At 45.0% G+C, this 11957-nt stretch overlaps 1 protein-coding gene across 1 annotated transcript; it reads left to right on the plus strand.

Annotated features, from left to right (window-relative positions):
- The first annotated feature begins 332 nt into the window (after positions 1-332).
- On the plus strand, positions 333-10349 carry LOC143797789 (fibrinogen-like protein 1). The gene is made up of 3 exons (XM_077281086.1): positions 333-459; positions 9377-9562; positions 9655-10349. The coding sequence occupies exons 1-3, from the start codon at positions 333-335 to the stop codon at positions 9954-9956; spliced, it is 615 nt and encodes a 204-aa protein (XP_077137201.1). The 3' UTR covers positions 9957-10349.
- The last annotated feature ends 1608 nt before the right edge of the window (positions 10350-11957 follow it).

Genomic DNA, 11957 nt, shown 5'->3' on the forward strand with positions numbered 1-11957 from the left:
ACAGATTCATCTCAACTAAAAGGCCAGATCCTCAGATCAGGAACAGAATAGAGATTTATAGAACACATCATAATTTTCCCAAATTCTTATGAAAACATTTACAGAACATCCTGCTGTACTACTGAACCCAATTATATATTTTAGGAGTCAGTCCATTTTATGCCGACTCCAACTCCACAGTCCTGATTTTAACCTTTCCTTAAAGTTGAAAAAAAAAGTGTTGTCAATGGGCCACAAATTCAGATTTCTCTTAAGTAATGTAAAGCTAGCAATAATATTTACCGTATATTGATCATTTTAAAATCTACAAAAAAAATATATTTATGCTTTCAATGAAGGTATATTGCGAAATGTTTGGAAATGGCGGCTGGACTCTTATACAAAAGCACAATGGAGAAGATGATTTAGACTTTTTTGCAACATGGAATGAATATCAAGATGGATTTGGAGATCTTGCAGGTAAACAATAACAATTCTCAAATATTTCAATGTACTTTATTCAAAAGGTGAAAAAAAACTTGGCCTAAAACTTTTCTGGAAAATAAATACTTTTTTTAAATAATGTTTTATTAGGACTTCAACATTATCAAATTTTGCTTATATTTAAAATGTTTTTGAAACTTTTTACCACTTTTACAGTTTTTTAAGAAAATTCAGGAAACAGTTTTTTAAAAATAAATGAAATCTTTTTTTTTTAAATTCACCTGTTTTTAACTTTCACCAAACACTGAAACACGAGTGTTTTATGGACTAAGTGTCACTGTTCCACCCCTCAGGGTGACTGGGATACAGTTACTGACAGCTCGGCCATCCAATCTGGTATAGGGGTGTGCTGAAGCTGTCAGTACTGTGATTGACAGCTTGGCCAACCAATCTAGTACAGGGGCGTGTTGAGCTGTCAGTGTGTTGATTGACAGCTCAACTATCCAATCTGTGAGGCGTCGGCTGTCTCATGTGTTCATTATTCCATTTAATGGCCATGCTTCTTAACTGTGCTGAGTTTCCCAGAACACTGCCAGACGTACATTCAGCCTGTGAGGTTTGTGCTGTACTCTCTGTGCTATTAGGATTCAGGGATGCCTGAGAGTGGACCCTCTGGGTCGTGGCTCTAGAGCCCCCGAGGGTGAGCGGACCAGATGGAACCACCCCCTATACAGGGAGCGTTAGGAGCAGGCCCAAGAGGGAATGGAGACACAACTGCTAGAGCCAAAGGGGTGACTACAGAGGACCAGAGGTAAAGGGAACTAGCTGGGAGAACTAGGAGGCGAGGCCTAAAGCCTGACCGGTAGGGTTGAGGCACAGGTGAGGCACAGCAGAAACGCAGGGGAGATAAGGCAGAGACGCAGGACGAGTGCGGCAGTGGCACAAGGCTGGCACAATAGTGACACGAGGTAGGCACAGCAGAGACCCAGGGCAGGAACGGCAAAGACTCCAAGCAGGCACGGGCGAGGCTCAGGACTGGAACGGCAGGGATACCAGGCAGGCACGGGAGAGGCACAGGTCTGGAATGGCAGGAACACCAGGCAGGTATGGCGGGGACTCAGGGCTAACACAAGAGACTCAGGACAGGCACGGGAGTGGTACAGGACTGGAACAAAAGAGACAAAGAGAGACCTGAGGAAGAAGAGAATGCAGGAAAAATATGCTAAGCAATACCCTAAGAAGCACAGGAGTCTTTCCTAGGAAGACCCTGGGAAGAAATACCTGATGGGCGCCGCCATATTGGGGAGGAGCCATCAGGTCGCAACCTCCCAGGAAGCCCACTGGCAGAGGAGATGCGACTGCGCATGCGCTGGGATAGAACGCGCCGACACTGGGAGAAGACTGAAGACAGAGGAGATGCGAGGCACCACGTCGGGAGCGCGCCGAGGGATGGGAGAAGGCAGGTAAGTATCCAAGGATGTGACATGTGCCTTGAGTTCTATAAGTTTGATCTGTTGCCTGACCTTGGGTTTTGTTCTGACTACCCACCTGGTTAATCCCTTTAGCTCTGATCCATTATCCTCACGGTATTCTGACCTCGGAACGTTACCTGACTACGCTTTTGTCTCTTACTTCTGTTTATGACGTACTCTCCTGGCTTCTGACCTTGGACTCCTTGACCACTCTGAGGCCATGTGCACACGTTCAGTATTTTTCGCGTTTTTTTCGCTATAAAAACGTGATAAAAACGCGAAAAAAACGCTAACATATGCCTCCCATTATTTTCAATGTATTCCGCATTTTTTGTGCAAATGTAGCCTTTTTGTCCGCGAAAAAATCGCATAGCGGAAAAAAAAGCAACATGTTCATTAAAATGCGGAATTGCAGGGGATTCCGCACACCTAGGAGTGCATTGATCTGCTTACTTCCCACACGGGGCTGTGCACACCATGCGGGAAGTAAGCAGATTATGTGCGGTTGGTACCCAGGGTGGAGGAGAGGAGACTCTCCTCCACGGACTGGGCACCATATAATTGGTCAAAAAAAAAGAATTAAAATAAAAAATAGTCCTATACTCACCTTCGATGTCTTCCCGCCTCTCCGCTGCATTAGCTGGTGTGCGGTGAAGGACCCACGATGACGTCACTGTCTTGTGATTGGTCGAGACCGGTCATGTGACCGCTCACGTGACCGCGACGTCATGGAAGGTCCTGCGTGCACACACCAGCTATAGGAATGGACGCCGGTGAGGAGATCTGCTGTCTGCAGGTGAGTATAAGCATTTTTTTATTTTTTTTATTATTTTTAAACATTCTATCTTTGACTATAGATGCTGCATAAGCAGCATCTATAGTAAAAAGTTGGTCACACTTGTCAAACACTGTTTGACAAGTGTGACCAACCTGTCAGTCAGTTTTCCATGCGATGTTACAGATCGCTTGGAAAACTTTAGCATTCTGCAAGCTAATTACGCTTGCAGAATGCTAAAAAAACGCGAAAAAAACAGAAAAAAAACGCAAAAAAAAATGCGGATTTCTTGCAGAAAATTTCCGGTTTTCTTCAGGAAATTTCTGCAAGAAATCCGGACGTGTGCTGTTGTGAATTTGGATTCTGGGCTCCCCCGGTGGCCGCTTGTGGAATTGGACTTGTCATCCTCTTTCCTGTTTCACCTGGTTCCATCAGTAGTGGGTGTCGCTATTTAAGCTCATTTCTCTGGTGGTTTCTTGCCGGTCAACAATGTTATCTGATGCCTCTCAGTGCTTGTTCCTGCTTCTAGACAACTACTAGATAAGTTGGACTTTTGTCCATGTTTCTTTTTGCCTATTTGTTCCAGTTCACAGCTGAAGTTTTGTTACTGTGTCTGGAAAGCTCTCGTTGATCAGGGATTGCTACTCTGGCGTTATGAGTTAATGCCAGAGTTTAAGGTAATCTCTGGATGGTGTTTTGTTAGTGTTTTTCTGCTGACCATGAAAGTATACTATCTGTCTTCTGCTATCTAGTAAGCGGACCTCAAATTTGCTAAGACTATTTTCCTGCTGCGTTTGTTGTTTCATCTGAACTCACCGTCATTATATGTGGGGGGCTACTGTCTTCTTTGGAATATTTCTCTAGAGGTGAGCCAGGTCTTATATTTCCCTCTGCTAGCTATTTAGGTCTTAGGCCAGAGCTGGGCATCTAGCGATAAATAGGAATTGCTACCTGGCTATTTCTAGTTGCGCGGCAGGCTTAGTTCATGGTCAGTATAGTTCCATCTTCCGAGAGCTTGTCCCTCTATAGGCTTGCTATGATCTCTGCCTGCAGAGATCATGACAGTTTGACCGGCCAATAAAGTGTTAAAGACCCAGGTTGAGAAAGGAGAGTTATAAGAAGTCTGCTGGAAATTTTTTTTTTTTTTTTTTTTCCCTCCAGTCTGCCTTGCTGCAGTCTTTTTTCTCTCTCTCCTCCTAATCTCTGTATGGCTCTGTGTGCACCTGACAATAATGGATCTCCAGAGTGTAACTGCGGGTTTGAATAATCTCATCACGAAAGTACAAAATTTACAAGATTTTGTGGTACATGCTCCGGTATCTGACCCGAGAATTCCTTTGCCGGAGTTCTTCACAGGGAATAGAGCTAGCTTCCAGAATTTCCGAAATAATTGTAAGCTTTATTTGTCCCTGAAGTCTCGTTCAGCTGGAGACCCTGCTCAGCAGGTTAGGATTGTGATTTCCTTGCTCAGGGGTGACCCTCAAGATTGGGCCTTCTCATTGCCAGCAGGGGATCCTGCGTTACGCGATGTGGATGCATTTTTTCTGGCCTTGGGCTTGCTTTATGAGGAACCTCATTTGGAACTTCAGGCAGAAAAAACTTTGATGGCACTATCTCAGGGGCAAGACGAAGCTGAAGTTTTCTGCCAAAAATTCCGTAAATGGTCTGTGCTTACTCAGTGGAATGAGTGCGCCTTGGCGGCAACTTTCAGAGAAGGTCTCTCTGATGCCGTTAAGGATGTTATGGTGGGGTTCCCTGTGCCTGCAGGTCTGAATGAGTCCATGACAATGGCTATTCAGATTGATAGGCGTCTGCGGGAGCGCAAACCGGTGCACCATCTGGCGGTGTCTATGGAAAAGACGCCAGAAAGTATGCAGTGTGATAGAATTCTGTCCAGGAGCGAGCGACAGAATTTTAGACGGAAGAATGGATTGTGTTTCTATTGTGGGGATTCTACTCATGTTATATCAGCATGCTCTAGGCGTACAAAGAAGCTTGATAAGTCTGTTTCCATTGGCACCATTCAGTCTAAGTTTATTTTGTCTGTAACCCTGATTTGCTCTTTGTCATCCATTGCCACGGACGCCTATGTTGACTCTGGCGCCGCTCTGAGTCTTATGGATTGGTCCTTTGCCAATCGTTGTGGTTTTGATTTAGAGCCTTTGGAGACTCTTATTCCTCTGAAGGGGATTGACTCCACCCCATTGGCTAATAATAAACCACAATACTGGACACAAGTAACCATGCGTATCAATCCGGATCACCAGGAGATTATTCGTTTCCTGGTGCTGTATAATTTACATGACGATTTGGTACTGGGATTGCCATGGTTGCAGTCTCACAACCCAGTCTTGGACTGGAGAGCAATGTCTGTGTTGAGCTGGGGATGTAAGGGTATTCATGGGGACTTACCTTTGGTTTCTATTTCGTCGTCCATTCCCTCTGAAGTCCCTGAGTTCCTCTCTGATTATCAAGACGTCTTTGACGAACCCAAGCTTGGGTCGTTACCTCCGCACCGTGAGTGCGATTGTGCCATAGATTTGATACCGGGTTGTAAATATCCAAAGGGTCGTTTGTTTAATCTGTCTGTGCCGGAACATGCTGCTATGCGGGAATATATAAAGGAGTCTTTGGAAAAGGGACATATTCGTCCATCTTCTTCTCCCTTGGGAGCTGGGTTTTTCTTTGTCTCAAAAAAAGACGGCTCTTTGAGACCATGTATTGATTATCGGCTTCTGAATAAGATCACTGTTAAGTATCAATACCCATTGCCATTGCTTACTGATTTGTTTGCTCGTATAGAGGGTGCTAAGTGGTTCTCTAAAATTGATCTTCGTGGGGCGTATAATTTGGTGCGGATCAGGCAGGGGGATGAGTGGAAGACCGCATTTAATACGCCCGAGGGCCACTTTGAGTATTTGGTCATGCCTTTTGGTCTTTCTAATGCCCCTTCAGTTTTCCAGTCTTTTATGCATGATATTTTCCGCGATTTTCTGGATAAATTTATGATAATATATCTGGATGATATTCTGATTTTTTCTGATGACTGGGACTCTCATGTCCAGCAGGTCAGGAGAGTTTTTCAGGTTCTGCGGTCTAATTCTTTATGTGTGAAGGGGTCTAAGTGCGTTTTTGGGGTCCAGAAAATTTCCTTTTTGGGGTATATTTTTTCTCCCTCTTCCATTGAGATGGATCCCGTCAAGGTGCAAGCTATTTGTGACTGGACTCAGCCCTCCTCTCTTAAGGGTCTTCAGAGATTTTTGGGCTTTGCCAACTTTTACCGCCGATTTATTGCTGGTTTTTCGGATGTCGTTAAACCACTGACTGATTTGACCAGACAAGGCGCTGATGTTGCTAATTGGTCCCCTCATGCTGTAGAGGCCTTTCAGGAGCTTAAGCGCCGTTTTGCCTCTGCCCCTGTGTTGCGTCAGCCTGATGTGAATCTGCCTTTTCAGGTTGAGGTTGACGCTTCGGAGATCGGAGCTGGGGCAGTGTTGTCGCAGAAAGGTTCCGACTGCTCCGTCATTAGGCCTTGTGCCTTCTTTTCTCGCAAATTTTCGCCCGCAGAGCGGAATTATGATGTTGGGAATCGGGAGCTTTTGGCCATGAAGTGGGCGTTTGAGGAGTGGCGCCATTGGCTCGAGGGGGCTAGGCATCAGGTGGTGGTATTGACTGACCACAAAAATTTGATTTATCTTGAGACTGCCAGACGCCTGAATCCTAGACAGGCGCGCTGGTCTTTATTTTTTTCTCGCTTTAATTTTGTGGTGTCATACCTACCGGGTTCTAAGAATGTTAAGGCAGATGCCCTTTCTAGGAGTTTTGACCCGGACTCTCCTGGTAATTCTGAACCCACAGGTATCCTTAGGGAGGGAGTAATTTTGTCGGCCGTTTCTCCTGATCTGCGGCGGTCCTTGCAAGAGTTTCAGGCGGATAGACCGGATCGTTGTCCGCCTGATAGACTGTTTGTTCCGGATGATTGGACCAGCAGAGTCATCTCTGAGGTACATTCTTCTGCATTGGCAGGTCATCCCGGAATTTTTGGTACCAGGGATTTGGTGGCAAGATCCTTCTGGTGGCCTTCCCTGTCACGAGATGTGCGAGTCTTTGTGCAGTCACGTGACGTTTGTGCTCGGGCCAAGTCTTGTAGTTCTCGGGCTAGCGGACTGCTGTTGCCCTTGCCTATTCCTAAGAGGCCTTGGACACACATCTCGATGGATTTTATTTCAGATCTGCCTGTTTCCCAGAAGATGTCTGTCATCTGGGTGGTCTGTGACCGTTTCTCTAAAATGGTCCATTTGGTTCCTCTGCCCAAGTTGCCTTCTTCTTCTGAGTTGGTTCCTCTGTTTTTTCAGAATGTTGTCCGATTGCACGGTATTCCTGAGAATATTGTTTCTGACAGAGGTACCCAATTTGTGTCTAGATTTTGGCGGGCATTCTGTGCTAGGATGGGCATAGATTTGTCTTTTTCATCTGCTTTTCACCCTCAGACTAATGGCCAGACCGAGCGGACTAATCAGACCCTGGAGACATATCTGAGGTGTTTTGTCTCTGCTGACCAGGATGATTGGGTTGCTTTTTTGCCATTGGCAGAGTTCGCCCTCAATAATCGGGCCAGCTCTTCCACCTTGGTGTCCCCGTTTTTCTGTAATTCGGGGTTTCACCCTCGATTTTCCTCCGGTCAGGTGGAATCCTCGGATTGTCCTGGAGTGGATGCGGTGGTGGAGAGATTGCATCACATCTGGGGGCAGGTTATGGACAATTTGAAGTTGTCCCAGGAGAAGACTCAGCGTTTTGCCAACCGTCATCGTCGTGTTGGTTCTCGGCTTTGTGTTGGAGATTTGGTGTGGTTGTCTTCTCGTTTTGTCCCTATGAGGGTCTCTTCTCCTAAGTTTAAACCTCGGTTCATCGGCCCTTATAGAATATTGGAGATTCTTAATCCTGTTTCTTTCCGTTTGGACCTCCCTGCGTCCTTTTCCATTCATAACGTTTTTCATCGGTCGTTATTGCGCAGGTATGAGGTACCTGTTGTACCTTCAGTTGAGCCTCCTGCTCCGGTGTTGGTTGAGGGTGAGTTGGAGTACGTTGTGGAGAAAATTTTGGACTCTCGTGTTTCCAGACGGAGACTCCAGTATCTGGTCAACTGGAAGGGTTACGGCCAGGAGGATAATTCTTGGGTCAATGCATCTGATGTTCATGCTTCTGATCTTGTTCGTGCCTTCCATAGGGCTCATCCTGGTCGCCCTGGTGGATCTGGTGAGGGTTCGGTGCCCCCTCCTTGAGGGGGGGGTACTGTTGTGAATTTGGATTCTGGGCTCCCCCGGTGGCCGCTTGTGGAATTGGACTTGTCATCCTCTTTCCTGTTTCACCTGGTTCCATCAGTAGTGGGTGTCGCTATTTAAGCTCATTTCTCTGGTGGTTTCTTGCCGGTCAACAATGTTATCTGATGCCTCTCAGTGCTTGTTCCTGCTTCTAGACAACTACTAGATAAGTTGGACTTTTGTCCATGTTTCTTTTTGCCTATTTGTTCCAGTTCACAGCTGAAGTTTTGTTACTGTGTCTGGAAAGCTCTCGTTGATCAGGGATTGCTACTCTGGCGTTATGAGTTAATGCCAGAGTTTAAGGTAATCTCTGGATGGTGTTTTGTTAGTGTTTTTCTGCTGACCATGAAAGTATACTATCTGTCTTCTGCTATCTAGTAAGCGGACCTCAAATTTGCTAAGACTATTTTCCTGCTGCGTTTGTTGTTTCATCTGAACTCACCGTCATTATATGTGGGGGGCTACTGTCTTCTTTGGAATATTTCTCTAGAGGTGAGCCAGGTCTTATATTTCCCTCTGCTAGCTATTTAGGTCTTAGGCCAGAGCTGGGCATCTAGCGATAAATAGGAATTGCTACCTGGCTATTTCTAGTTGCGCGGCAGGCTTAGTTCATGGTCAGTATAGTTCCATCTTCCGAGAGCTTGTCCCTCTATAGGCTTGCTATGATCTCTGCCTGCAGAGATCATGACAGTGTGCACATACCCTGACTCACGGCTTGGCCTTGAGAAGTGACTAGCATCACACTAAGTCACATTTATGTTAACATTTATGTTTTGAGGTTCTAGACATAAAATTCACCTTTTGATGACCGTTCCTATAGTGAGATTTCCACTGTTTAGCAAGTGATGATATATCATATCATATGACTATGCCTTCACTAGATTGGTCCTTTTTAAGGAATGTTTGTATAACGATGTCAAAAGAGGGAAGTTTTCAACCTTTTATTCCCGCTGCTCTCCTTCATATTCTGTGTTGTTTCTTTTTCAATCCACCTTGCACCTTGCTTTTCCAGAGATGTGGTCCTTTTATTTTTGTGCCTGGTTTTCTGACTTTAACAAGGAAGCATTGCTCACAAGATCCTCTGGGGTGTGTCTCCTGGGTGTTCTGAATAATTACCCTATGGGTACTGCCCTCTTTGTAAAGACCATTAAAAGTGGTACAAAATTAAAAAAAATACATAGCTCTAAGCCTTTGTGGGGGGTTAAAATGAAAAATTTAATATTTAGGGCAAAAAAGAGAATAAATTAAGATCAAAACTGAACACCTGACTTGATGACAGGTCATCTTTAATAAAGATTTTCTACTCTCCTGTTTCAGTACAGCCAGTATATATTTGGACTACTTTACAGTTTCTTTCCTCTATGTATTTGTATTTGTCTTTAAAGGTGAACATTGGCTTGGACTCGAGTACATTTATGCCCTGACCCACCAGACCGACAGATCCTCCAAACTGCACATCAGTCTGGGGGACTTTGATGGAGGTGAAGCCTTTGCAGAATATAGTTCCTTTAGTATAGGAAATGCTAATAACTATTATAAATTGTCAGCAGCAAATTATTCGGGTACAGCAGGTGAGTGGATTCAGAAAAAAAACATAAAAAATAATAATTACAGCAAAAAAAATGTCGAAGAGTGTAAATATAGCCTATATTTTTCATTGTAGGAGATGCTTTTCTTGGATTTCCAAACATTAACGGGAGCAACCAGCACGGAAACTTTTTCAGTACTTGGGATAATTGCCATGACAAGTGTCATCCAGAATGTGGTTCTGCCGACATAAAATATAGGAGCTGCAGTGACCAGTACGAAGCAGGCTGGTGGTTTAACTCTTGCGGATTAGCAAATCTGAATGGCGTTTGGCACGCGGCACCAAGACACCGACACCGGAGCACTTCTGTGTCGTGGTCATCGTGGAGATTTGCAGAGTCCTTGAAATTCAGTGAAATGTTTCTGATTCACCATTAGAGGGATTCTAGAATGTAACTGTATAGAATAATTGATTTGTGTCATTAAATTATTTTTATACTGTAAATGTTCTTCTATTCTATCATTCCCTTTTTACTATTAACGCATCTGCCTTATGTATTAAACGGATCTGCCACCAGAAAAATCGCTATTAACCTGCAGATATGGGGTTAATGTGCTGGTTGATAGCGTTACTAACCTGCCTGGCACCTGCACATAGCTGAACGCTGCAGGGAGAAAATGAACTTTATTTCCCCTGCAGCGTTCGGGTTTCAGTTACAAGAAAGGTGCCGTCGCGGGTTCAGTCACCCTTGAGTATACAGAGCAGCGGCTGTAACTGCACCCCCGACACTGACTGACACGCGCTCTGCATTAGAGTTGGCTGTCAGCACTCTTTATCCTCATTTATACTCAGCTGCGACTTAGAGTGGCGACTGAACCAGTGCCGATGCCGCCCCCGTGTCTGAAACCTGAAATCTTGGGGGGGGGAGTTAATTTTCTCAGCGCAGCATGAGGCTAAGTACGGGTGCCAGGCAGGTTAAAGCCCTCTTCACACGTCCGTTTTTTATATCCGTATGCAGTTCGTTTTTTAAGGATTGCATGCAGTCATACGCAAACCCATTGTATTCAATGGTCGTGCACACGTCAGGTTTTTCACACAGGTGTGTACATGTGAAAAACTCGCAGACATGTCAGTTTTTTTACGCGCACCACAGACAAAATACGTGCAGCACACCGATGACACACAGATAACATCTGTGTGCCACATCAGCATGACACGTACAAACACCTGGGAAAAAATGGCACAGTTCAGGCTGATCCCAGGCACTGGCTGCTGAAGGCAGCTGTCATCATTGTCACCTGGTCTCCCTGAGATCAGCGCAACCAGGCAACAAGAATAAGAGTTTTACTCAGCACCCGCTGTAAACATTATGTGTAAAATTAAGAATTAAATGAGAAAAAAGCCCTATGAAATCAAACTGGTAAAGGCTAAACAAACAGCTGTGGGTTGATACTAATAGCCCGGGAAGTGGCCAGGGATATTTCCCCCCTCCCAGGCTAACAACACCTGCCCTCAGCCACTCCTGAATAGTGTTGAGCCACCCCCCTAGTGTTCGAGTTTGGTTCGTCGAATTGGGGTGTGTTCGACGAATATTCATCGAACGTTCGACGAACACCGTCGAACCCCATTGAAACCAATAGCAGGCAAACACAAACACATACAAACACATAGAAAACACATAAAAAACACCTTAAAAGGTGTCCAAAATCTGACAAACTGCTCAGAAGACACAACAAACACATGGAAAAGTCACAACTACATATAGTCATGCGAAAAGAAAAGAGGTGGAGAAGTAAAAGAAGGAGAAGACACAGATATAGGCGTGTCATGACCTTCTAAATCAAGAAAGGCTGAAGTAAAAATCTAAAATCACCCTACCAACACCCAGACGTTGTGACAAAAAAAATTAAAAAAGAAATATCTTTAGGTAGAATGGCGGCGGGTCCATTCAGAACACTTTCCCCATTGGGAGTTGTGCCAAAAAAGGAACCCAATACATTCAGACTAATCCACCATTTCTCATATTCTAGGGGCAGGTCAGTAAACGACAACATCGACACGGAACCAAGTACAGTACTGTACCTCCTTTGACAAGGCAATCACGTGGGTCAAGACGTTGGGAAGGGGCACCCTAATGGCCAAAACAGACATTGAGGGGGCGTTCCGGTTACTACCTGTGCCTCCGAATAGTGTCCTCCCATTGGGCTGCTTCTGTGAAGGAGCATACTACATAGATTGCTGTTTGCCCATGGGGTGCTTCATATCCTGCTCACTATTTGAGGCGTTTAATTGCTTCCTCGAATGGGTCGTCATGGACATTTCTAAGGGGGCACATATTATCCAGTACCTCGACGACTTCTTATGCCTGGGCCCAAATGATTCGCCACAGTGTGAATACACGCAGTAGTCCACCTGTGAGAAGGAGAGAGCTGGAGGGA

Source organism: Ranitomeya variabilis, chromosome 1 (genome assembly GCF_051348905.1).
Source record: "Ranitomeya variabilis isolate aRanVar5 chromosome 1, aRanVar5.hap1, whole genome shotgun sequence".
Classification (NCBI taxonomy): domain Eukaryota; kingdom Metazoa; phylum Chordata; class Amphibia; order Anura; family Dendrobatidae; genus Ranitomeya; species Ranitomeya variabilis.